Here is a 27,602-nt window from a genome sequence, read left to right as displayed (position 1 = left end):
AGCGCCTTGTACAAAAACCGGCGTCTTTTATTGCTGTTTGTTGCTTACAACGCGGGTCGGGAACAGCCCTTTGGTCGGAGCCCGACGGGGACAGGCACATGCGTTACACAACGGCCAGTAGTTCATCCATCAGCATCCCACCGGAGCCATTTCCCATCCTCTGGCATCGTTCTGTCCCCCCCCCCACACGCTGAGGCCAGTATAAAAACTCTTTATGGGTTAAAAGGCACCATTTTCAGCACAGTTTTAGTGGACACAGACAGTTCATACATCTCTCTCCGCCCTGGATTCCTTCTCCCGTCCCCACCTCGAAGCCGGTCTGGATGGACAGACACACAGACAACCCCCAGGGAGCAGGACACAGCAGAAAACAGGGAAGTGATTACGTGGGAACAAACGGAGGACCCCCACAGATACACCTGGTGATAGCCTAGGTAATGGTTTACAGATTTTAATAGTGTTATAAATCTTAGTCTACGTTTATGGGAAACCACAGGAGTTCAAGTATTTTATTACTGTAACTGCAAACACTATATACATATTGTTATTGTATACATATATGTATATACAGAGGAAAAGATGTGGGTTTTGGCAATATTAGGGGGGATTTTACACGCTGAGTTTGCACTCGGTGGCCAGCACGAAGGGAAAAAGCCGAGCTCTTTTCAGGACTTATTTCTAGCAAGTTTGGGCAACTGGTTCTATTTGCGACCCATGCACAGCAGCATCACCCTTACCTGATCTCTCCTCACCAGCACACCACCAAGGGCTCAACCCTGCACTCCAGAAAGAGTTTTAAACCCTAGTTTAGTCCAGGATGTGGAAGCAGAGGGTAGGTCATGCCTAGGAGCATCCCGACACTAAAAGGTTTGGGGATCAGGGGAAAGGGCTGCAACAGGCAGCAGGTTCCTGCTTAAAGTGCTCAGGGAAGCTCAGCCGGTCAAGGCAGACTCACCTTTCACTGTCAGTGCTCTTCAGATCCAAATTCAAACCTGAGAGCACCCCACTTCTTAAAACCAGAATAGGGCCATGTCTTTTCGTACCTTTATTTTCACTACCACAATAGGGTGGTATTAGTGGCAATTAGTACATGATTCTCATTTAGCAACTCACCATTACTAATTTAAAACCATTAAACTTTGTGCTCATATAGCACAGCTTAGTGTCAGTCAGCACGAAAGTAAGAATTTAAGTGCATTATTACACATCAATACACATATATACATGCATAAACATGTGCACAATATATTTATCTTCCTCTGAAAGAGTACACTGATACCTTATTCCCCCTGTGCCATTGTTGTGTAAATGGACAATGTCTTCCAGTCCTTGTAAAGTGATTTTAAATTAACTGGCCTGATCTCCTTGGTTTGAGAAGGGTAACGGGTCACTTCAGCTCCTCACTGCACATTTAGAGGCGACAACAGGTCACACAACTCCCTCATCCGGGCTCATCATGGGGAACCCAAAAGCAACTCCCAAGTGCTGAACTCCAACAGCGACCGAGCTTCCAGCCCTGCGCCGTTCCCAAAGCCACACGCTCAGATCTGGGAACAGGGTTTAGGTGTTTTCAGGCCCTGGAGCTTTGGTAGAGGTATTTAGTTTAAAGTTTTTTACATTCCTCGTTGCGCTATCTCATCCGCCTCATCCCGGGCTGCAGCGGGAAGGCTCGCCGGGACTGCCGAGGGCCACTCGATGCACGAAGGGTAACTGCAATCTCAGCTCTCAGTGACCAGGTCAGCTCACGTCAAGGCCCCACAGAAGCCAAAAAGCTATTTGGGAGGCAAAGGTGCGGGTCGAGAAGGGAAGTACTGTCCCTGAGGTAAACGCTTGTGCTGTGACGGAGGCGGTCCCTGAGGTGCGCACTGCTGCTGCGGAGGTGGTGGCCTGCAAGAGGACACAAGAGCTGCGGTGAGCCCCAGTGGCTGCCCCACCGCCCATCCCCTGCCTCCACTGGCCCCATGGCCACTGTGGGGACTTGCCCACGTGGCTTCCCCCAACCTTCCAGCTTAAGCCCCATTTCAAACATGCTGCGGTCGGATGCTGCTTTCCAGTGCCTGAAATCCACAGGGAACCCAGTTTGTTAACACAGCATTCTTCCCAAAATAAACACCCCACAAGTTTCCCACCAAGACAAGCTGTTTTCAAGTACTCCATCCCCTGCGCTTTCTGGATATGCATGTTTTCCAGCACAGGCATTACATCTTAGAAGTAAATTGAAAAGTAAAATGAAAAGTAAAGGAAAACTTTCTGTTCAAAGTTACTGAGAAATGATCCTGTACTGGGCAATAACACTCACCCATCAGCAGAATGACAGGTTTCTGAGGGATTTCTTTTTAAACTAGGTATTTTGAGAGGTGTTTTATTCACCCGGACATGGAGCTAATACGGCCCCACAAAAGCATTCTGAAACCTCTTAATCAAAATGTAGCTGTGACAGGGTGTGAAATGAATGCTGTGGGTAATAGTACTGTAGTTCCACAGCATGAAATGAAGGAGAAGCTTCATGCAATAAAAGGTCAGCCCTGTGTGTGTACAGGACGTGATGAAACACCCCAATGCTTACGGAGATGAAGACAGTGACAGTAGATACACATCAGTGCAAATGCCAGTAGTTATTTGCAATAACTCAGCCAACCTTGTCGGCAGCTTCTGCGGCTGTGGGGCCTGGTATTGCAGAGGAGGGTAGTAAGACTGGTGGTAAGCTTGCTGAGGGTGTTGGTTAACTGGGTAAGATGGGACAGGAAAGGTGTTTGGTTCCATATCCTACGAAGAAAACACAACAAGAACACTCACAAACCTGCACGTAAGGAATTGAAATACCTGTTCCATCAGTTAAGCGACATTTAAGACACTTCCAAACCAACTTGGAAGTGTCAGAGTTGCTCTTTCCTTCTGAGAAACTCAGTAGGAAGAAGCAAAGGCAGCCTAGTAAGTACTGCAGTTTGGAAGAACAGAAATGCTGCTCACAGCAAGCAAGTGGCTGTGGCTGGCTACTGCCTCCAGAAAGAGAACTGGCCTGCAAGGAGGGCTACGGAGCTGGCAGGGATCACTGCCCCCTCCTACGGGGGTGAAAGTAAAGTGATGGAGAGGAGATTGTTCCTACCATGGGGGCACCCCTCGGCGCATAGGGCATGCCGTGTGAGAAGCCTCGGTGATGGTGGTGGTGGTCTCTTGGCTCAGCTTCTGTCCTAGGAGGTGCTGATGGACGTGACCTGAAACCCAACCAATATGGAGTGAGCATGTAACCCTGACAGAATGACTCTGCACACCATGAAGCCAAGCACAGCGAAGGGGCTGGATGGATTTATACCATCTCAGCACATATCAAATGTCAGGAAGATGGTATTTGCCACAAATCTAATGAACAACGTAGCCCTTTCTCTGTTTAGGACCATGACAGAGTCATTTTCTCACTTTCTATCAAAGATGGGACCCAAAATTCCAAACCCCATCACCAATGGGTGACCTAATGGTAAAAAGAAAGTTCTCTGCTCCCTCAATTTAAGATGAATTTATCTTTTCTGTCATTGCCTGGGACAAGCTAGAGGCATCATTTGATGTGGGGGCCTTTGCCTGACATCTCAGGAGTGGAATATGCCTGGAACAAATGTCCATGGACAACTGCAAAAGGGCAGAGGAGAAGGAAAGCGGGAGATGTACGTACGAGTGGCAGCGCGACATTGCTCTTCGATAGCACCGCTTCAGCCTGTCTCGTTTTACAAATGCCACAGCAGCAGCTACAAGGAGTGGGAGGACCAGGAAGAAAAACACCAGCAGCCCGTTTCTCAGCGAGGAGTCTTTGTGGGAAAGGGACAAAATGACAGAAGAATAAACCATTACATGGCATCGTAGCTGGACTCGTCGTAGCTGTATTTCGTCCCATTTGTTCTACAACCATTTTCCATTTGTCATAGAAGAAAAAGCTAAAGATTCTAACAAGACTGCAAGATATATGCCCAAATGCATTAGTTTCTGATTATCTCCTCACAGGGGTTGTCTGGTCAAAGATGAAAGAACTGTACGTGCCATGCCACCCTGGGCTATAACAGCACATCGAATTACGAGATCAATACCTCATTTTTCTTCCACCACGTTGCTATGAAGATCTTCTGAGCTCAACTGAAAGAGAGGAAGAGAACTTCTGCCTTTTGGTCTGATCCTAAATCTTCCTCTTCTCCTACCACTGTTTGCTGCAGGCAAAGAACTCAGGTTCTTAACAATATGTGCAGCAAATTTCTCCACTGCAGGCTGTACAAAAAGACCTTTCCCTTTTTCTCTCTGATGACTTGAGGCATCTGTCCATGCTCCACTGTGATTCTCCAGACTGTTACTGCACCAACACAGCGTCTAGCTTCCCCCAAACCATCTTTCAAGATTGTTCCTGCAGCTCACAGAAGGGACCACATCAATCCCATCTTTATGTACTCCACATGGGCACTGCACAAGTTTCCTCCAAATTACAGCTTGGATTTGGCTTCCTACTTCATCTTCAGACTTCAGCTTCTCCACGTGCATGAACTGTGCTCCTCTGCCCCAAGCACCATTTGCCCACTCTTCACACTCAAACACAGATACATCTATCTTCCAAATACACAGGTACCTCGTCTTGCCATGTCAAACAGTGATCAAGTACAACATTCTCTCCCCAACCCATCTTTTCCCTCCACCTCTCATCAACACCATAAGTTGTTTGGGGCAGGGACTACATATGTATTTACTACATGTTGTAAGCATGCTGTCTGCACTCAAATAATAAACACTAATAAAACAGTGACTTGTCCACAAGCACTGCCCCAGCCCACCTCTGCCAGACATCAGATGACTGCAGAGGCACATGCAACTACCTGCAGGGACCAGAACAGGGCAGCTACTCATCTCTGCTACCACTGCTAGAAGCATCTTATGGAGATGCAGAGTCACATCTATGGATTTGAACCCATATCCCCAGCTAAATCTCATCTTTGGTTTGGATCTAAGCATAGAAGGGGCTTCAATTTCCTGCTTGGAAACAGAGAAGTCCAAGAGGATCTTGGTCCGAGGTGTCAGAAATCACCTGAGGGCAATGAAGCCAGCCCAGTTTCTTCACAGATCCCCAGCACCCCAGAAGAGAAGCGCAAGACCTTGAGTCCACAACCTCAACTAGAATCGTTTGCAGATGACACCCAGTGAAGAGCCAACCACTGAAGCATCACTCTGGAGCCATGGGGAGCCCTGTGCTGAGCCCGCACCAGGCAGGGTCACAGCTCCAGAGCACCCATGACGTGGACTTGCCATTGTAGGGGGGCCCACTGTCCACGCTGCCGCCGTAGCCTTTCGCATCGCAGTAAGGAGGGGCCCAGCCTGGTTCACAGTGACAGTTCCTGTTGTTATTGCACACCTGCATTTAAACAGCACAAACACCACAGTAAGGCTATGCAGGAACTCCACTTTCCACCTGGTTAAAGCAGCAACCACGACCGTCTGCTCTATCCCTTCCACATTGCTCAGCCTGGAGAACATTAACCCACATCAACTCCACTCAGCCCTTGGCCAGACATCTCAGGATTGCACATGACTGTGCGAGCACAGCACTGGTCAGGATAAGCTTCCAAAGATGAGCTATATCCCAACGGCTTAAAGACCTTGGCTTTCCCTTTTTGTATGATTTTTTTTTGGAGAGATGCAGAGTTCCAAGTTACATTCGTAACACTGGAACTGGGAATTCTTGCCTGGCAAAAAAAATACCATCTGAAGAGCTTTTGTCAAAGGTTTTTTTCGTTACTGTTATAAGTTCTCTTGCTCAGAGACACTTTATAGAGAGTTTACAGGGAAACAAACCAGAAAACTTGAGTTACTATCCACCATTTAAAAACTTGCTCAGCTTACACCAATTTGCTCCAACTTCTGCTGACTGTTAAAAGGCACTTTTCTCATGAGCAGTACCAAAAAGCAGCTTTTTACAGCAAAACCCACCTTCAAGGACCCCTGCATTTAGCATCATGATTACTTTCTCTCACACGAGTTACAGCCTTAAACAGAGAATGGCAAGACTTCCTAGGGGCAAAAAAAGACCAGTATACGGACACTATTGATCAAGCACAACTACAGCGTGCCTGGCTCAAACTGGGACCTTTCACTAAAAGGTCTGTTTACATATTTGCACTGCAAGAACCTCGTGCTCTTGTAACAAAGAAGTCAGAGACTCTCATGGGGAGATCCAGCCAGTGACAGCAAAATTCACGGGCTTTAGTCTTCATCAGAGGGCTCAAACAGGCACGGAGGCTCCTGCTCTACTTACTCCGTGTCCATGGCATTGCTTCTCCACGTCACAGTCGTAGTTCAGAACAGAGGCACTCACACACTGGAAGTGTCTGCAGATCTGTGTGCAGAGGGGGCACACAGATGAAGCAAGGCAGCATCTCAGTGACCTGCCCCTCATCCCCCTCTCCGTGCTCCCCGACCACAGAGCCTCATGCTAACTCCCTGCTAAACCCCAACTCCACAAACACCCCTGTTCTACAAAAGGCTTCTCAGCATGGGCTCTGAACTGCCACTGGGGTCTTTTGTCTCTGGTCTGAATGTAAAGGAACAGCAATTAAGTTGTGCTCAGTGAGGAGATGTGGAATGCACATTCCTCTGCTGGGGCTGAGCCTCAAGGCTTTTCAGTACAGTTGGATTTTAATTGAAAGTTGTCCTGAAGGCATTTGTGTGCACTTGCTCTTCCTGCTTATAGGCAGAGCAAAGATTCTGGCTCTCAAACTTCATTCCTGCTCATTCCATTCTCCATGCACACACAGTGCAGTGCTGGGAACCAAGGGGCTCACTCAGCTTTGCATTAACTACAGGCACCGAAAAGTTAATGGCCACAAACATTCCCAAATCAGCACAGCTGAAAATTGCATTCACATGAAAACCCCAAGTTACTACATTAAGAAACCACTTTTTAATTGTTAATTACCTTCCCAGTATCACATTTGGTGCCTTCATTCACCATCCCTGGGTCCGGGACATCGGAGCCTAGCTGGAAATCTACACCCCAGCACATGGTGCCTCTAATGGGAGTTTGGATAATGGCAGGCTTAATTCCAAACACAGGCATCGTTTTCACATTTTCACATTGCAGCTTCCCACACATGGCATTCCTACAACATCAACACAGCAATACTGTAGTAACACTTGAATCTGGTCCGAGAGAAAGATTATCAAGCATTTGTTATGATGTTTTCTTTCTACTGGAAGACACTACTTGAAAATCAAATTGAGGCCAAACACAACTGTGCTGGGCCTCATTTCAAGGCTGCAAGAATATGGGTTTATCCTTTCTTGCTGTAAGCTGTTGGCATCTTTACGTTAAAGAAAACACGAGGATCTGCTCCTGTTTCTGTACATGAACAGCTCTGGGTAAGAACAATCAGTGACAGGAGATGTGGAGCCCCACGTTTGATGCAGGGATCCCCTGAGGCTACAGAACACACATAGGAAACCACAGCACGAGACCAAAAGCTTTAAACCCAGCTACAGAGAGATTGCCTGAACATTCAAACTCATTCCAACTACTGTGTGCAAGAGTCAAAGACAGACAATCTAGACCAGAAGCGAAGGAAACCAACTAAGTGTGGAGGCTCTAAGTGCTAATAACAGCTTCAGAAATGAGGATAACACACATCTAAGCTCTCTCACTGTGGTTTCAGATCGATGCACACGTGTCAGCAGGGTTAGATTATGGGGTAACACGTCCCTCCCCAGTGTATCCGCTAGAACACCCCAAACTGATACTACAGCACCCAAATAAGGCTTCTCAGTGATGCAGTGAGGAACTGCACTGGGCTCAACTCACCAGCTGGAACATTTCTTGTAGTCATGGCCATGGAAACCGCAGTTGCCAAATCTGTCACCCTTGGAGTTCACTTCAGCAAAACAGATGTTGGGAGCTGCTTTGGCTTCTGCAAGCAGACAGAGGAACCAAGTCACACAGGGACAGAAACATGTAATATCACCATGTCTCCTTTACCCTGAGTAATGATCCTGCTACATGTGATTTCCACACAGCAGAGAGCTTAAGAACCTGATCAAGACAATAAAGAGGTGAAAACGTCAGTGCTACAAGGCTCCAAGTTTTAAAAGAGAAACAGACAAAGAGTCACTTAACATTGAGTCAATTATACCATTTGATATTTCTTCATCAAAAAATATCAAATTTTGATATTTTGTCTTCTTTACAGCCCTATACACTGCACTATAATAGGAGTGATCAGTGCAAGAAAACTACTACTTGAATCACCAGCACGGCATTAAATGTAATGAAGGAATCATGTGTGAAGGCTAAGCCATAAAGGCCACTATTTCAAACCCTTTGCCAAAGCCAGCTGGCCTTTGTGACAGGAAAACAAGTCAGTAGGTTTTAAATAAACTTAGTGTATTCTTTTAGCTATGTCTCCTGTAACACTGTGCCCTTCCTTACTGGAGCCAAAGATATCCTGGCACTGTGCATCGTAGTACTGGCAGACCCCGTTGTAGCAATAGGCTTCCTCGTTGTGGCATGGGTGCCCGTTCTGCACAGTGAAGTCTGGCTGGCAGAACTGGGATGTGCCATTGCAGTACTCTGGGAGGTCACACTCGTTGCTACTCGCCCGACACTCAGTTCCTCCAGGAAGGAGCTAAAGAGAGAGGAGGAAGAGGAAACGGCATCAGAAAATAGACATCTTAGAGTAGGCATGAACACTGCACCCGACCCATAATATACCCCCAAAAAGGGGCACCCACATGACAATTCTCTCTCAGATGCCCTGGCAAGGCCAGTGCTTTCTTCTTCCCAAGCACTGAACACTTCCCAGTAACAGGGCTGAGCCTCCTACCTGGCAGTTTTTACAGCAGTCACCATAAGCACATGCAGCACTGGATCGGAGCCTGCAAGTGCCCGGCTCGCAGCAAGGGTCACTTTCACATTCCTGAGAACAGAAGTGCAGTGAGCATCAGGAAGCCTCATCCTCCACCCCACAGAGCCCCTCTCCAGCAAGGGGAGCCCTGGCAGCATCTGCAGGACACACAAGTTACCAACCTTTGGTGAACCACAGTCACATTCCTCCCCAGCATCTACCAGCTTGTTCCCGCAGTACGGGACACTATAGGTTTCATCAGGCTTGGGAACGTTGAGCAGGCAGCTTCCACCTTTGTTGAGAGTTAGCTTCTCAAAGTCTTCTGCACTGCAGCTGCTGAAGTTCCTCGATCCCCTGCAAGAGGGAACATGTACTTATCTTTACACTGAGCCAACCCATAAGTGCTCCCTTACTCTGTAGAACAAAGGCAACACTGGCTTTCCCCATGAGCTGCAAGCACAACACGACTCTTTGCAAGAGTACTTTGAAGACAAAAGCAGCCTGTAAGAACTAAGCACATGGGAAGGGGTGTTTCCATCAGGTACTTACGATGCTCCAGAGCTCATGATGCAACTGCTTGCTCCGCAGTGACAGACACGCTCATCATCGTGGTTCATCCCCAGGTTATGCCCCAGTTCATGAGCCATAATTGATGCAAACATCTGTATACTGATTCTTCCAAACTGCACAACAGAAAAGCAGAAGAAAACAAGTGGGCAGCTTATACTGAGAAAGTCAGTGTTTACTTATGTGCCAAAAAGACACTTGTGTCATTCTGTCTGCATCAGCAGAGAAGCCCTGTCCCGTGTTCATGAGCGCTGCACGCTGAGGAGAGGGGAAGCTGAGCAAAGGGTGCAGATGACTACAGAGAAGTTGTGATCTACATATCATGGAAGTGCCAGAAACAGCTGGGGACCACATAAAAGCCCCCACTAACCACTTCAGCTTTGTTATTAAAGACTCTGGAATGCAAAACTCTTATCTCGATCACATTCACATATTATACAGATATCTCACCACATTAATGCCTCCTGCGTGGCTCTTGGAGCACACTGTTCCAACATAGGCCATTCCAGCTGTGCCACCAAACCCCTTCTTCCTGCAGTAATGGGGAGAAAAAGGAGAGGAATCATCCCATTTGTACAGACACACCGGTGCAGCCCAGAGTGCATGGCTTCTGCTTGTGGGGCATGGAATGCTGCTTTTCCAGTTCCCAACCATAACAAAGGAACACCGCTAGTGACTGGGGGTATGAAAGTGCCAGTTCAGCTTCGTGGCTTTTATGCTTTTAAATTAAGATGAAAGTTTGCAGAGAAAGTTGGCATCTTCCCTCTAAATATGAGGAGCTGAATGGTCCACCCTTAAAATCATTTTTGTTGGCTGTTTGCTGCCTTTCTACTACTGCCAAACTCCACTGATTTCTTTCCTTGTCAACTTCCTCCTCATTACTCTCTTGTTTCTACACAAGGGGAAGCATCTCCCCTCTGCCCTTTCCCTGCTTTGGGCAGTGACTTCCTCAGGGCCACGCTATCTACAGAGCAGGAAGTGCACAGGGGCACATGTCCTGGGAGGGCAGAGACGACAGGCCAGGAAGCCCTGTGCTAGCTTAAGGCAGTACAGACATATCGACATCCATGTCAAAGCTCAAACCACACAGCCAGCTTCTGGGTACCAGCTGCAGAAGCAACCTTCTCTCCATTAAAATGCAATGCTCTGCATCAGGTTTATGCCCATTTTCAAGTGGAGGCAGCCCTAGATTACAAGTCTAACCAGTGTACAACCTGACAAAGGATTATCTGAGCAGAAGCTTTATACAATGCAATGTACAACGTTGCAGGACATGTGGGACAAGCAAAAAGTTGTTCTTTAGCAAGATAACTCTCAGGGAGGACACTGAATTCAAGGACCACAGAAACCTTCTCAAAAGCACTTACACTGACCTGGAAAGTTCTAACGAGTACCTAAACCACAGCAGATTGCACTGATTCTCTGCTGAAATACAGCAGCTACTTTTGATAGCACAGTACAGCTGAGCAGGCAGGAACAGAAGGAGCTTCTCAGGAGTCAGAGGGAAGGAACTGCCACTCACAGGACAAACTGGGCACTGTCATGTCTCCGGCGCAAAACAAGGTTCTTCTCTCGCCACTGTACAAAGTTTGCCAACACGTCGCCAGCTCCTCCATCTGTGCTGATGATGTTTTCATACTTCCAGATCTCCAGACCCACCAGCACAATGCGGATGTTCAACATGATGTACATCTGGGGAAGGAAGAAAAGGAGAAATGTATCTGAAGGCTTTCAGGTCAGAGCAGTGTCTGGTGTTCTATAGCTTACTGCAAGAACCTCCTTCTTCTGGTCGGGTTTGTTGGTTTTTTAGAAGCCAGCACACAGTTCAAACCCCCAGAATGCATTCTCCCTGTGACTCAGACTTTCATTAGCTAAAGAATCAATGCTGAAATGCCACACTGGCCATGCTATAAGAAAACCCAAAGCAGAAATAAAAAGGAGTCTCAATCCTGACAAACAGCATCAGCTGAGATGTCAAATTGAAAGATGTGTTTCTTCTCTAACTTCACACATCCACAAGAACTGCAATAATTGCAATAACCTGTCTTGTCACTCACTGTATGGAGTGCAGGTTGGAAGAGTTCCCTAAACTAACTCAGAATTATGGTACTTGCAGGTGAATTTAGAGGTGGAAGAGTGCTCAGAGCGATGCATTCACCAGAACCCACTGCCAGGTAACACCACCACGGTGTTCCTTTGGTGCTCCTTCAGCACCACACTCAGGCTCCAACATCACAGCTGAGGGAACAGCTCTAGCTCCTGGCTTGACAAAAACCCCTGTTTCGTCCTCACCAAAGCAGTATCAGAATAGTCTCCAAGGTGGAAGTTGACAGAAGCAAGCAGAGCTGCAGGACTGCCGCACACAGCATCATCCCACTTAACCCAGCTTCAACTTACACTGTCGAGGAAGTTTGCCAGTTGCACCATGTGTTCTCTTACTTCTGTTTCACTCTTCCCAAAATCTTCAAACTGCAAGACAAAGAAACTTGGTCATGAAGAGAAGAGATAAAGACAAGAGTTAGAAAAAGGAACAAAAGGTCCTTTCCAACCCTAACTATTCTGTGATTCTATGCTAATCAAGACAGCAGCATCTTCACTGCTATTGCTCAACGTGTCAATATTCAAGAGAGGGCAGCAAAGGCAGGTGTTGCCGTGTGGTTTCCTTATGCTCTGAGATTCCTTGCTGATAGAAACTCCCCATGTCTGACAGTTCACTCTTTTCCTGAAGGCTATTGCACAGAGCATGCTGATATTCAGATTTAGGTTAGTGCATTTGCATAACCTTGGCTACAGTGTCAGTGTCTTTCCACAATCCACTTGGCAGTAACGAAGACTGAGGGATTTTCAAGCCAGCCCTTGGGGAGAAGGAAGGGAGAGCAACACACGAGCTTTACCTTTTCTTTATCCACAACTATGAACAGCTCCACGTATCTTGTTTGATGGAGGACTGCTCTCTTCGTCTGAGGGGAAGAGTTTTAAACAACTTCAGTGTTATTAATTCAAGTGCAAACCAAAAACATAATCCTGACATCATCCAACTTCACGTGATCCAGAGGGTGGTTCGAGGCACACCCAAAGCACAGCGTGCCAAGACTGCAACCAGAGCCCCGAGGTGGAAGCCGATGCAATGACAGTTTCTCTGCAAGTGTTTCACCTCAGAATTTAGCAGCACAAAGATTTCCTGTTTCAAAAGCAAGGGACCTTTTTCCTTTCCACACAGGTTGCTTTGGAAAGACAGCACATACTTAATAAAGGAGCTGAAAGACACTAACAAGCAAATGCCAACAACCTCGAAGTGAAACATGATGCTTTTCATACTCAAGCTTTTACTGTAATCGTGTTCCTGTGCAGCCAGGCTTTAAACAACACAGGGACCTCCACACCAAACTGTTCTCCTGATGGTTAGGAGAATGGAATAAACACCACAATATTCTCCTGGCTTCTGGTGCAATACTGTGCTAATGAGCCTTTCCAATGAGGGCACTGTTCCTGCCCTTAAAAGCCCCACAAAGCTCTGCCCTTGAATAATCCAAGCAGCCACTCGCCTCTCACTGCTATGGGCAGAAGCAGAAAGAAATTGCAACTGCTTTGTTGAAGCAACTGAGTTTCTCAGCAGCGTAGGAAGGCCTCAATCAGAACCCTTTAGGTATGTGCTAAGCCCCAGGAAATCTGATAAGCTGCTTCCATATTCTGAGGTGAACACTCTCAAACTCATTACAGGGGACTGTGGGGAAAACAGCGCAGCACTTACTCGCAGCAGCTGAGTCATACTGGGATGGTGATTTTCCTCTGTGTGTTCCCCTTCGTGGTCTTCAGCAGTTACTCCACACATCGTGGGCTCTTTCTTCACATTATCCAAGCGATATAATATATGTTTAGAGCCAGAAGAGGAATCCATGGGCTCAATCCCATAGGTGATGTTGCCAATCGTCACCAAACCCCTAAAATATGAGAGTGGATGAGAAATCCTTCTTAAGCACAGAGGATATTCACCCAGATTCTTACAGTAAAACAAAGGAACAGCAATTTTTTGGTAACTAAAGGCGTGTCTGTATCTCAGTCCTTGCAAACCAGTGGGCTTCATTTCAGGCCTGACAGCAGCCTCTCACTGGATAGAGCCTCCACAAATCCAGTTCATTAAACACTTCTGTAAGAGTCTGCAACAGCCCAGAAATTAAATCAGAAGCCTTCAGCAGAAATGCTTTAGTTCAAACACACTATTGCCACTCTGGTGACATGGCACCACAAAAAAATCAGTGTCCCAAAACACATGGAAATCAGCCCAGAGCAGAAGCAACTCCCAGCCAAATGTGAAGTGCACACTGGTGTTCCACTCTCCAGTTTTACACTGTGCACAGTTCTCTGAAGTGGCCACCTACACACATCAGAACAAGCCAAATTTGTGTCACAGAACTGATTAAACTACATCAACCAACTTATTTAATGGTATTGCAAATACCAATTGGAATGGTATTTGGGCACAGGAGCTGCCCAAAGGCACCCACTGCTGAACACCAGTTCAAAACAGAGTGAGAGTTTCGTTTCAGGCTCAGCAAACACAAGACTCACGTGGCAGGCAGGACACAAAAGAGGAGTTGTGCTACCTGAGCCCTGAGCAAGTGCTGAGTGCAACCACAGAATCCAGGCTCCCCTCCACGTATCCCTGATAATGGCAGTGATCCTACATGGGAAAACAAGGGCACGTTACACACACATCCCAGTGGAAGGGATATCTGCACCCAGTGGAAGGCGGCCCAGCAAAAAATACATCTCTCATTTTGCAATACATGACTCCATGTTGGTGTTCAGTGTTCAAGTCACCTTCAGTAAGGGTATAAAAAGAAAGAAATCCTACCTGGACATCTGGATATTCAGATTGCAACTTTCCCTCCTTGTTATAGGTATAAACTGTGAAATCTTTGGGCAGCAGTTCTCTGTAAGGAAAGGGGAATGCTAGAGGAATTTCATGAAATGACTCTAGCAACATGATGCTAATCAAAAGTGTCCCAAATAGGTGAATAGCAGTTAAATAAAGAAACATTGAAAAGGAAACCCCCTCCAAAATTAACAAAGAAAACAGGAATTTCCACAGCAAAATCCAAGCTACCAGAATGCTGTTAATGAAATCGAATCAACCACCGCACTCCAGATATGCAAAACAAGCATCGGAACCCACTCAATTGTGCTAAAAGCTTGATTTCATCCAGGAAAAGAAATATTCACAGCCCTCAGCTTGCTGTGTCTGACTTCTCTTCCCCAATTCCGGAAGGAAGTGCATTGGGAAAGTCTCCCACGATGGTCTGTACTGGTGAATCCGCTGCCACTGAATTCCCATGTCTCTGAGGTCAGGGGCTTGGCAAGTGGCAGCTGCAGATCCCCAGGGGCTCGTGCAGGGAAATAGTTCTGTGTCTTTTGACAGTTTGAAGACAGAACTATTTAAAAGCCTGATAAAAGGGAACTTGCCACTGCTGCAAGTAGCCCTATAAAATTAAACTCAAGACAGACCACATCTATGTTGTCTGCGAGTTATGGATATTGTGGCCTCGGATATAAAGTCAGCTTCCTCGTTTATTAGTATCCTTGTGCTACTGAGACAGGAAAAAAGAGAACCCTGCAACAATAAACAAACGCCAGAAGAAAGTGAAAATATTGACTTGAAACCCAGCTCAGTTTGCTTCTTTTTAGATGTGAATGGAGAGAGTCACTTCCCCCGTTCCCCAGATCCCTGTGAGCAAACTGCAGCTTCCTCCACTGAAGGGGATCACCAGGGCTCAGGAGTTCCACACAATCCCTGGCTCACAGCCGAGGCTGTGGGACTCAATCTGCTTTCACAGAGCTGGTGTGGAACTGCACACCTCAAAGAGCCTCAAAGGTCAGGGCATGCTACGTGCCAGCTTGAAATGCAGACACACAGACGGAGTTTAATAACCTAAAGAAAAGAAACTCATCACTTACTTGTTCTTTTCTAGATGAATTGTGTATTCTTTTCCCTCTATCTCAATAGCATAGGACACCTTGTCCTGTGTAGAAAAAAAAAGTTGCATTTTACTCATGTTAATGAATAAAATGTTCTCTGAAATCAGAAGTTTGGCAGAAAACACTCTGTGAGCTCCATTACCACTCCTACAGCATTCAGAGCACCACCTTCCATAGCTCGGGGCCAGGCTGTGCTGCTGACCTTCTTAGATACAGCTGCAGTTGCTGGAGATGCAGCTACTAAATTTAGGGTTATAGAGACTCCTTTCAAATGCCACAGTAAAGAACGTGCACAGGTCACAAGTTCAGATCTCCCATTTGCAGTGGACTTCCCATGAGAAAAAGGTGCAAGGAAGAGACATCATTATAAATCCCTGGTTCCTGCTGTCACCCCAGCACTGGTCTCTTGTCTCCCCTGATATTCAGCACACAAAAGGACCACCACATCCATACACTGGAACTGCCAGGTACTGAGCTAGCTGCACCAGACAAGGAAAAGCCACATGTGGGTGAGCCTGAAACCTATTTTGTAATTGTCCCTACCTCCGGAACCTGGCATCCCTTCCTGTGTAACTGGGGAAAAGTCACATGAAGGAAGAAGCTGTTCCAAAATAGCTTTGTGGTTTTCTTACTCCTTGTCTCTAAGACTTCCACAGAAAAACTCTTAGTTACAGCTGGAAAAGGACAACACAGTTCTATTACTGAGCATCTGCAATGAGCCAGTACCCCCACAGCCTTGTGTTAGCCAAGGGCTGCACACAGCAACCGGGGTCCTTACGTGTCCTTTTGTAAGGATGGATACTTGTTTGCTGCTAGACGAGCCCAAGAGGGTTTTGTGAGAATTCAGGTCAGTTTTGGGTGGAAATGAGGAAGTAGATGCTAAACTGAAGGCATTTTTAAGGTACCTGTACCGAGGAGACATTGAAAGCCTCTCGCCGTTCTCTTCCTAACCTCTGTGGGATTACAACTTCGTAGGAAGACAACAGAGAAACCTGCTGGAAACCTGGAAAGCAGAACAGAAACACTGGCTGAACAGACAAGGAGGGCAAGGCACAAGGAAGAAAATGCTATTTCTTCCCTGTGAGGGTGCTGAGGCGCTGGCACAGGGTGCCCAGAGAAGCTGTGGCTGCCCCATCCCTGGCAGTGTTCAAAGGCCAGGTTGGAGCAACCTGCTCTAGTGGAAGGTGTCCCTGCCCGCGGCAGGGGGTTGGAATTGGATGAGCTTTAAGGTCCTTTCCAGCCCAAACCAGTCTATGATTCAGACCCAAACAGAAAAAGCCAAAGGCCTTAATGCTTGCAGAGGAAACCTAAGGAAAAGGATGCTTGGATTGCCTTGTAAAAGGCTGGAGAAAACACCACACAAACAGCAGAGAAGACACCAAATTTCCCAGCAGGTTTCCAAGTGAAAGCTTCACATTCCAGTTACTGTCTCCCAAGCATCTCTCGCACCCACCATCCCTTTTCATCAGCAGGAATCAGAGCGTTTAACAAAGCAGGTCAGCACAGAGAATGTGCTCAAGGACACACAGAAAGACATTGTCAAAGCAGGCGTCCTGTGCTGCGAAGCTGCAGCACCAGCCCCGCACCAGCCCCTCTGGATCCGCTCCCAAGGGCTCCAGCAGCTCCTCACAGAGCAGCACAAAGCCCGGCGCAGCATCACACCCTTGCTCATCACAACCAAAACCTGACACGAGGCCAGTGCTACTCATCGTGTTCTTAGAGAGCTCTTAAGGACCTTATTAAACCAAGTGAAACGCACGCAACGACGCGGCCTTCGCAGATCGCTTTATAAATGATTTGCAAGCGCAACGCCAGAGAGATCCCCTGAACCAAACACAAGCCTTTGGTCCAAGTTTCCTTTATAAGCAACTGTCTCAATGTGTAATCCATAATAAACTGCACGTGTAAATGACTTTTCCCATCAATGGCTGTTGCCTGCCTGCGCCTGGCTTCCTGGGAAGCAGGAGCTCGGTCGCAGGGATTGCAGGCGGGATTGAGAGCAACGGTTTTAATAGCTCGTGGCGATGGAATCAGTGAGCTCATCAGAGCTTCTGACCTGAAGGGAGGGGGAAGGGAGCAGTTATTCTCCTCATTACCCTCCAGAAACAACCACCATGCATTAGGGGTCGGTGAGAGGGTGCTGAGCTTCTGAGAGCCTCCAAAAGCTCTCAGAGAGGCACCGAGATACTGCATTCGTTTAAAAACCAGCCACCTCCCCACTGATATCCCTCAAGAGCAAGTGAAAGCAGTCAGATGGCTTTCAACTTCTCTCCCATCACATATATATCCATTTGGAGATCATGGATGCATCGCAGTGCACCTCCTTCTAACAGCAGTTTTGTGACACAGGCATAGGCAGAGCTGTGCTGTTTCTCAGAGGTAACACACTACACTTGCTGCAGCAGAAGCTTCATTAATTACAGTGATTGCTGGGAAGAAAAAGGTATTAAAAAAGCCGAGAGAAACTTCCTCATGTTCACAGGCTACAGAAAGTCCATGTCAACACCTCCTTGGCCTGCAAACCAGGGTGGGAAGGGCTGCTTCCTTCCCTGGATGAACCACCGAAAGCACAGACTCAGCAAACTGCTTCTCGACGTTTGTCACTTCCAATGACACGTCTCACTCGTAGCCAGCCCCGAGCTCCTGCACTTGTTGCCCCCAAGAAGCACCTTTGTGAGCAGGGATGTGACACTGGAGTTGTGGAGGCTCTCTCAGCACACACGCTGCAGAAGCAGGGGTGCTCGGAAAGCAGCGTGCTTCCCCAAAAGCAGCTTGGAAGCACGAGACAAAGGAGTGAATCATCCGATGGAGCGAGCAGGACTGGGAGGGATTTCTGGGAAGAGGGCAACACTGCGAGGCTTCCTCTCAGAGGAACAGCAGCAAGAGTGCAGCTTTCAACTATGGAATATCCCCTGCTCGCTGCTTTCCTTCCCTCCCTGCACTAGCTCCAGTGTGGGAGGTGACTGCAGGTACAATGCCTTATTCTGCCCTTCGCTGTGGGCACGATTCATCAGAGGAGGAGGAGGAGGGTGTGTTGGTCTTGATTAACAAAGTGCTTCCTATTACACCAAGCTAAAATGTAAGGGTAGGAAGGCACCACCTCACTTCTCAGTGGAACTAAAAGGAGAGAAGCAGCCACACGTTACAAGTTCAAACCCACTGCAAACAGCTCTGCCTTTAACTGCCAGATCTCTTTCCTCTTCTGGCAAAAACATCCTTCCTTCCCTCGTGTTTCAGTACATGATCAAACGGATAACCAGCCCCTGATGTACAGAGGGGTTTGTTCTGAGGGGTTCTTGCAGGGATCAAACTGGCTGGAAGCACAGCACCCCCAGGACACCAGCACTGTTCCTGCAGGGATCAACGCACACCAGCCCTCACTTTCTAAAGAGCCCCTTTCCATGCTGACTGCCCCACACAACATTTCACGCATCATCAGCAACCCTCAAAGAGGGCACTGGGCTCGTTAATCAAAAATCCAATGAAAGGGACAAGTGCAACAAAGCAGAAATGAGAACATGCAAGAGACAACCCTGCTCCTAAACCTTCCCCCCACAACGGCTGGTTAAGGGACAGGCCTTTCTCCTAGGGAGAAACACAAATCTGGAGACAGGTCCCTATGCCAGCACCCGAGTCCCAGCTCGCACCCAACACTCCTGTTAGTGACAGACACATTCAGACCTTCCCTCGCCCTGGGAATTGAGACACACTCGGCCTGACCCAATTAGCACAGGCGAAATTCCCACAAGGACAAGGCCATTTGCAGCTACCACAGCAGGGTAGGGAAATGGTGGGCTCCAGCATGATGTGAAGGCATCAGCGGATGTGTTCCTGCAACCACATCCCTGTTAACGTGCTACCTGCCAGGCTTGACAGTTACTTCCCATAGGAATTCATCCGGATATTTCAGTCCAAAGTAGAGGTAGTTTAATTCATAGCAGTTCAGGGAAGGCAGAAGTGACAGCAAGAAAACAACCTGGATGGATACGCGGCTGTGTCCACATAAGATGTTTGAAGATACTCACATTCTCTTTTCCTACACATTGTTTTTTGCAGCTTTTTTCCCCCCTCTTTGGAGAAACTTCATTGCAATACCATAAGCATGGTTCCCAAACACAGCAGTTTGCAACAGATTCAGCCAGACTTCTTGCACTTCCTGCCCTGGCCAAGGCTGCTCCGAGCTGCACTTCCATGTCCCCACCACGAACGTGCTTCTTATCATTCGTTCCTGTGTCTAACAATAGTGGAGATTGTACTTCCAAGGAGAAAAACACAATTACATCCACTATATTTATCTTGTCCCATTAAAGACTGCCTTTAATTACCAAGTATTGGAGGCAACCGGGAAGATGTGACTCATCTTCCCTTCCCGGCCCCAAATCCACAGCAGGAATTTCGTGCACGTTCCATGGCGTGCAGGAGCTTGAAAACCACTGAAACATGTCCATGGCCATTCCAGCTCTCCAGATGCTGAGATAAGCTGCTACAGGATTCACTCCACCACACGTAAGGTCTACATGCAGCAGAGGTCAAGCTGCATCTCCCACCTCCATACACCTCGGCAGATTGTTGGCTCAGCGGCAGAAGGGCAAAAAGCCCTTTTTGGTTGGATTCATGGAGACAATGCAGTGCCTGTGCTCTGACCACCCCTCTGGATCCCCCACAAGTGATACTGGAGAGCATCACCCTGTACAACAAGCAAACACTCTGATGCTGCCCCAATTCAGTTATCAGTAATGATTTTAACCTCCAACTAGCTACATGCATCTGAGTCAAAAGATGCACATTGCTAAAGCATTAAATACACAAACTCATTAAATTAACCACTGTTATAATCAATTGCAATTAATAGCTGAGGTCAGCTCACCAGTCATTTGACACTTAGGCAGGAGGCTGCTCACTGGAAGAGCTGCCAAAGGCTTTACGCAGCCACCCTTGGATCCCAGGATCTCCAACAAGTATTCCTGATGTCCCAGGGATTTCCCTCATGTTTTAAGCCACATCTCTAATCCCCGGAGATGGGCACTTCTCTCCCCTTCTGTCTCAAATGTTAAGATTTTCAAAGGGTGCTGTCACACGCCTCTCTCCTTCAACTAAGTAAGAGCCAATATTTGATTGTAAAAGCCTTAAACTCTCTTCAACTCTCCTTTAACTAAGTAAAAGCCATTTCTTTGACATTCACATTGGGCTCTACTGGCTCCAGTTCCCAGTTAGACCATACCTATCCTGAAAGGGGATCCAAACCAAGACAGAACAGCCCAGGGAGACCTCACCAGTACCAAGGTTCATGTGCACTGGGTGTTCATGCATCTCCACAGGTTAATCTTTCTTCCCTAACAGATAGCAGGGCTGATTCACTTGTTTAACCTACCCTAACACTCATTTCCTCTCCTGCCAACAGGCTCCTGCACCCCAGTTTTCGCCCTCTTGCACAGACAATTATTTCCACTTCAGCAGAACACTTTGTACCACATCCTTCAAAGCCACATCCTTCTGTCAGATACTTCTCTCATGTGCCCGCACGCTTGGGATTGGTAAGTCTTCAGATCAAGCAGGTCTCCTCGTGTCACAGGGCCTTTTTGAAGGTAGGAAAAGGTGACCAACTGTCATGGCAAGAGAAGCAAATTCACCTACTTTGATTCACTGCTCACCTGGTTTAATGTTAAAGCTGGCAAGAGCAGTTAATGTAATTTCTCCTGGTTAATGAGGATATTGTGCTCTTCCACAGCAATATTTCCTAGAAAACTCTTACCTCCCTCCTGCTGAGATCCTGACCCATGCTGTCAGAGTTTCCTGTCTAGACTCTATTCCTTCTGCCCCTTCTAAAGCCAGGCTAATTTGTCTGTGAGACAACAGCTACTCCTGTTCCACAAAGACAGCTATGACTCCTGCTCTCTGGTGTGTCACAGCACCTACTCCACCTTGGAACCTTCTTCCATGGAGACACAGAGCAAAGCCACGCTACCCTCTCTGGTGCAAGACAATCCATCTCCCCTCAGGTCAGTGGTCCTGAAGCCTCTGCTCTCACATCCATGACAGCCTGGCCCATGGAGAGCAGCCCCTTGCACCCATAGCCCACTCACTTCCTCCGCATCCCCTGGGCTGTGCGGACCTCAGCTGGGATCACACAGCAGAGGTTCGTGGGAATGCTGCTCTTCAGAGACAATGGCCACCAAGGGAAACCACACAACACAAATTCAGCCACGGAACTGAGCAAATAAACTTGGTTTTTTTTCCCTATTATTATTATTAATAGCTTGAGAAATGAGAATGATCAAGACATGCAAAAACTACAACTTCCTTCTTCTGAAAGCGGAACACTACAAGAGGCAACATCAGCTACACTGAAACTTCTTCCCTCTCTTTATTCTTCACTTAGAGGAAACAATCACAAACCCCTCTGCACTCTGCTGAATGACCGTCCCAGACTGGTTGAGATACGGCAGTCTGTGTTCTTCATGATCTGAACAAAGGAATTAGTCAAACACTGAAACTCAAACCAAGAGTACAGACACTTTAAGAACTCCTTTAAGAACTCCTAAAGCATGGCTAGGCCATGCTGGGTGCATGACACCCTATATCAAGGAAGAGACAAGCAGCAAACCCACCACAGTCCTTGCCTAGGGCAATGCCAGGCGGTTTCTTGATGAATTTATACAGCCAAATGCTTCCTATGGACACAAAGGAGATCTTCACCACACAAATCCCTTACAGCTACACATCCCTGCATGATTATGTTCATTCAGGAATTCTCCATTAATAGTTTCCAGTAACACCCTGTTTCTGCCTCACATCCCTATGTATTGAGGAGCATCCAAAGCACTCACATTACAACCCAAAATTTGGAAGTTCCTGCATGAACTGAGATGTGCAACTTGTTTCTCCCCTCTCCTTCATGCTGAGACCTGAGACCAAGGAATTTCACTGCAGAATTGGCACCGTTAGCTGGGTCAGAGACTTCAGAAGGCAGAAGAAACACTGTCCATCAAGGACCTGCATTTCCCTCCACCCACAGGTAGGAACCACAACACTACTCCTCAAAACACTGACCAAAACAGCAGGAGCACAAGCATCCAACATCCTGGAGACATGTCATTTAAGTCTTCGCTCCTTGGAGCTCCATCAAGGCAGTTCCCAACACGCTGTCCTGCCTCCACCACAAGCCAAGAGCCACCTTTGGCAGCTGGGTTTCTGCCTAGTGCACAGCTCACAGCATGCCAAGTGAGAGGCAAGAGATTCCCAGCACAGAACCCCTTGGGGAGAGATACCCACCACAAGAGCACCGTTCCTCAGCATGAAGCATCAGTATTAGAGAAGCTAGTTTTAGAGGAGATGAAGCTAGTTTAGAGGACAGCATGAAGCTAGTTTTAGAGGAGAGCATGAAGCTAGTTTTAGACAAAATCTCTCACTTAGGAAGCCCTGATCTAAAACTATGCATTAATGATGAACACGAGCTTAACGCAGCACATACATCCCTTCGGGAGAGGGAAAACAACAACAGAGGAGATGTTTCTGCCTATCACATATATATGTAACATCAGATTTAGCATCCTAAAAGCCCATAAACAGAACGATTTCAATTCACAAACAGCCCATAAAGACAAGCACAGCACCAACTTGTTACGAGCCCACACAGAGACCTGGGTGTCCCTTCATTGCCTCCCAGGGTCCTGCCCAGCCCGGCTCTGCCATCGCAGGCTCCACAACCACTAAAAAGCCACCCAAACACAGAGCGGGGGGGAAGACACACGTCTATGGGACCCCGACAAAGGCACCGCTGTCCTCTCGCCCCTCCGCGGCACCGGGAGGGACCCCGAGCCCCCCGCACCGGGCAGGATGGAAGGGGGATCTCCGACCACCCCATCTACCAGCCCCGAGGAAGGGCCGGGGGCTGCCGGATCCCCTCGGCGGGGCTCAGGAGAGGCCCGACCGCCGCGGAAGGGACCCGGAGGCCGCCCGCCAGCGCGGCCAGGCCGAAGGGAGGTTGGGGGGTGCCGGCAGCAGGCCCCGGCGCACTCACCCTCGCGGCCCGGCTGCCCGGGCGCGGCCAGCAGCAGGAGGCAGAGGCAGCTCCGCACCGCCCGGACCCAAGCCGGGGCCCAGGCCATGGCGCTCCGTGTCCGCATCGCACCACCCCCGGGCCCCCCCCACCCCAAGCTGGGGCGCTGGGTCCGGCCGGCGGCCCGCGGCCTTATGGAGCCGGGCCGAGGCCTACGCCGCACCGCCCCGGGGCGGGGCCGCTCCGCTCCGCCCGCGGTACGAGGGAAGGGGCCGCCCCGGTGCCCACCCCGAACAGCGGGACGGGGGCTGAGCCTGGGTCCGAAGAGCCCCTCGACGGCTCCTGCGGGATGGAGGCTGCAGAAACCCGTCCTTCATCTCGAACTACTTAAAACCTATTTAAATAACTAATATCTCTCAACAAAACAACCCAGTCCCGAAGGTTCTGGGTCAGCAGAACGCAGGCACAACGACTCTTCTTGGCTTTTCCTCCCCAAAAACGACATTCAAGTGGAAGCGCAGGGTTATTTGCTCCGCTCCCTTCTCCAGGGAATGCTGAATGAGCGCCTTGGCCAGCCCCAGGGCTCCAGCTGCACTGGGGAACGGTGATTTTAGATAGCCAAGGGTCACGTCCTCCCTCCAACCTCAACCCCGCTGGCTCCCGCATCCTCTCCACCTACCACGGGCATGGGGTTTGCTTACAAGCACCATAAATAAGACAGAGGAAGGATTTTGGATGCAGTCAGGACCTCACTGATACCGAGAGGTCCAGCTGGTGCAGGGAGCACCGCTGAAGCCTGGCAATGGCACTTCCCCAAACACATTCTTATCAAGTGACGTGCTTGCTTTGCCTGGCTTCCAGCTGAACGCCACGTACCTGTCTCAAACTGCGCTTGGCATTTCCAATGGAATGATCTCCAGGCACAGCAGGAGGGGGATTGAATGAGGGAGGAGAAAATGAGGCAGAAGAAAACTGCTGGAAACAGGCAGCAGCTTGTCCAGATGTAGAGGGTCAAGAACAGGATCCCAGTTCTTGGATCCTGTAGTTGGATCCTGTATTGGATGTAGTTCCCAGGATCTACGGCTTGTCCAGATGTAGAGGGTTAAGAACAGCATCCCAGTCTCTAACTTTCTGCTTTTAAAGAGCTGAATGTGCTCTTCTCCTCACTTGCAGTCTCCTCCAAAAGCCCTGAGGCAGATCTCCACAGCTCTCCGGGCATAACAAACCACCAAGACAAGGGGGTCTCCCAAAGCCAATCACTTTGTACAAGGAGTAAAGCAGTTGGGATAAAACCAATCTGCTCCCTGACTATCCAAGCTGGTTCAGCTCCTCCTCTGGGCAGGGAGATGGTCTGGACAACCCCTGAAAATCATTCCCTGTCTTCCTATCAAGAGGAATTTTGCTCAAGGGAGTGAGTCCCATTTGTTTTCAAAGGAGCTCAAGGGGACAGAGGTGGTTTCCCCTCCCCTGGCTCGGAGCCTCCTCCAGCCCATGCCCTGCTCCTGCCTTGGCTGGTATTTCCTTGCTGCCGCCGTTAAGCTTTTCCTAAAGCCACTCAGAAGCCTCTTAATCGCTAAGGAAGGGGCTGCCCCAGGCACCGGCGCATAACCCGGCTCCAGCAGCTCCCCCGCCCGGCGGCCTCGTTCACCGCAGCGAACGAGCCTCCAGCACCGGGGACATGGGGGGTGTTTGCATTAACACCGAGAAACAGCTCTCGGTACCCGCCCTTGGTGCCGACGAGCACCGGGCTGGGGTGGGGGGAGCTGCAAGCACGGCACCCCCGGCGAGCCCTCCCCGCTCGGTAGCGACTGTGGAGGAACCCCCTGCCCGTAACACCCCGGCACACGGGAGCGCTGAGACGAGGCATTCCCCAGTGCAGGCAGCAGCTCTCCCGGGAAGGCCACGGCGTGCGCCCTCCTGCCGGCGGAGAACCGCGAGTACCAGGGCCGGCAGCACGGGGCGGCAGCGGAGCGTCCCTCCACCGGCACCGCGCAGCGGGCTCACGGCGCCGCACGGCTCCCACCGCGCCCCAGCAACTCACACGGAGCGGGACAGCGCGTCCGGAGCCTGGCACCGGCACTGGCACCAGCACTGGGACCGGGACCCGCATCAGGACCGCGACCACCACCGGGCCCCCGCCCCGGCGCGGCAGAACTGACCCCGCCATCCCCGGAGCCTCCGCTTATAGGCTTCCCGTCCTTCCAAGCAGCCAATCACCTCCTCGCTTAGGGCGCACTTCCTTCACTGCCCTCTCTAGCAGCTTTTCCTCCTTCGCTCTGACTGGCTGCGAGCGCCTATTCCCCGCCCCCTAATGCGAAACGGTGGGCTCCCATTGGCCAGCGCGGCGGTGCGGTGCTCGGGGCGGGGCGGGGCGGGGCGGTGCCCGGTGCGGTGTGCCCTAGCAGCGGGCGCCGCCATGGCGCCGCGGCGCGGCGGGCCGGTGGGGTACGCTCTGCTGTGCGGGCAGGCCGTGCTGCTGCTCGGCAACCTGCTGCTGCTGCACGGCGCCTCCCGCGGGCTCCCGCACAACGCCACCGAGCCCGACCCGCCGCCGCCTCCCGCATGGGTCTACAGCGACCCGCAGGCGCCGCTGGTGCTCTGCACCTACCTGTGAGCGCCGCACCGGGGACGGGGTTGGGGGGGGGTGGAGGGAAGCAGCTGCTTCACGCACCCCCTTCACCGCCCGCCGCCTTCCCCGCAGCCCCGAGGAGTTCGTGGAGTGCGAGGAGCCGGTGGACCACGGCGGGAACGCGACGGCGCAGCAGGAGCTGGGCCACGGCTGCGTGAAGGTGAGGAGCGGCGGGAGGGAGGGAAGGAGGGAGGCTCGGGAGGGCCCGGCCCGCGGCTGAGCGCCCCGCACTGCCGCAGTTCGGAGGACAGGCTTACGGCGAAGTGGACCACACGCGGGTGCAGTGCCGGGCGCTGGACGGCATCGAGTGCGCTGAACCGCGGAGCTTCCTGCGGGGCAGCCGGCCCTGCGTCAAGTAGGACGCGATCCCTTCTCTCCCCGCTTCCCCCTCTTCCCTTACCGGCTGCACCGCTCCCGGCCCCCCGCCGGAGGGAGCCCCGCTGTAAGGAACGGGGTGAGGCCGGCGAGGCGCCGACGGCATCCCCGCTCCGACGTGCCCGACGCTCCCCTTTGCAGGTACACTGGACACTACTTCATAACCACTCTGCTCTACTCCTTCTTCCTGGGGTGCTTCGGAGTGGATCGGTTCTGCCTCGGCCACACCGGGACCGCCGTGGGGAAGCTGCTGACCCTGGGCGGGCTGGGAATCTGGTGGTTCGTGGATCTGATTCTCCTCATCACCGGCGGGCTGATGCCCAGCGACGGCAGCAACTGGTGCACGGTGTATTGAGAGAGCTGTGCAGACCCCGACGGTGGATCTGGGGGGCTGGAGATGGACCCCACTGCATCCAAACAGACTGTGGCCTCGCGCCAAAGCTGTAATGTAACGTGCAGAACAATTATTGCTGTTAATGCCTCTGTGCAAACCTCGGACACAAATTTGCTCGGTATCTATTTTGATTGTTTGAAGTGATCTGGATTTGCCCCCAGGCGGTGGCAGTTTAAGAAATGAGACCCTTGAAACGCAGGTGGTTGAACAGATCTTAATAAAGTCTGGAAGGAGCCGAGTCCACGTCCCTTCAGTGTTGGCAGAGTCCATCCAGCCACACGGAGACACAGCCACTGGTGTGTAGGTTTGTGGTACTGGACTTTGCAAACCCTTAAAGTTGAGTAACACGATGTTATAGAGGCTCTGCTGAAGGGATGAGTTCACATTCTACATCATCTGTGTAAAACCATGTTCCCTGGCTGCAGGGGAAGCTGGGTTAGACTTAGCAGGAGAATTACTGCCTCTTCCAGCCATGCAAAGCCACAGTGCAGCCATTGCAGTCACTGTTTGGGCGTCTCAAAAGCAGCATTTGTGTCTATTGATGTAACTGCATGCTCATACTACAGAAACATCAGCCATAGGACACTGTGGCCACTCCAGAGTGGTACAGGGGTTATTTAAATGACCTGCTCCTCCCCTGTCTCATGGTCTTTAAAACCCGTGACCATGCAGTGGTGACCATTTGTGTTTTACAAACCTGTTAAATCCCAGCTTTGCCTCGTTAGGCAAAGGAGTGAGGGCTCGTTTCCACCCAGAGCTGCAGGGAAGGGCTGGAGCTCCCATCCATGTGCTAGTCACAACTCC

At 49.9% G+C, this 27,602-nt stretch overlaps 2 protein-coding genes across 2 annotated transcripts; one reads left to right on the top strand and one right to left on the bottom strand.

Annotated features, from left to right (window-relative positions):
* Positions 1-4: 4 nt before the first annotated feature.
* Positions 5-23,638, bottom strand: ADAM9 (ADAM metallopeptidase domain 9). The gene is made up of 22 exons (XM_030509942.1): positions 23,422-23,638; positions 16,307-16,404; positions 15,381-15,445; positions 14,281-14,359; positions 14,030-14,106; positions 13,177-13,366; positions 12,320-12,385; positions 11,823-11,894; positions 10,948-11,117; positions 9,876-9,957; positions 9,408-9,541; positions 9,041-9,212; positions 8,838-8,930; positions 8,444-8,639; positions 7,820-7,925; positions 6,941-7,124; positions 6,281-6,361; positions 5,275-5,380; positions 3,668-3,800; positions 3,107-3,215; positions 2,639-2,766; positions 5-1,887 (listed from the first exon to the last, which is right to left on the bottom strand). Exons 1-22 carry the CDS (start codon positions 23,525-23,527, stop codon positions 1,773-1,775), a joined length of 2,562 nt encoding a protein of 853 aa, XP_030365802.1. The 5' UTR covers positions 23,528-23,638; the 3' UTR covers positions 5-1,772.
* Positions 23,639-25,752: 2,114 nt separating this feature from the next.
* TM2D2 (TM2 domain containing 2) lies at positions 25,753-27,037 on the top strand. The gene is made up of 4 exons (XM_030509982.1): positions 25,753-26,010; positions 26,102-26,189; positions 26,269-26,384; positions 26,546-27,037. Exons 1-4 carry the CDS (start codon positions 25,817-25,819, stop codon positions 26,757-26,759), a joined length of 612 nt encoding a protein of 203 aa, XP_030365842.1. The 5' UTR covers positions 25,753-25,816; the 3' UTR covers positions 26,760-27,037.
* The last annotated feature ends 565 nt before the right edge of the window (positions 27,038-27,602 follow it).

This window comes from Strigops habroptila, chromosome 21, assembly GCF_004027225.2.
Source record: "Strigops habroptila isolate Jane chromosome 21, bStrHab1.2.pri, whole genome shotgun sequence".
Lineage (NCBI taxonomy): Eukaryota > Metazoa > Chordata > Aves > Psittaciformes > Psittacidae > Strigops > Strigops habroptila.
The sequence above is the reverse complement of the archived record's forward strand: the minus strand, read 5'-3'. Positions and strand labels throughout refer to the sequence as shown.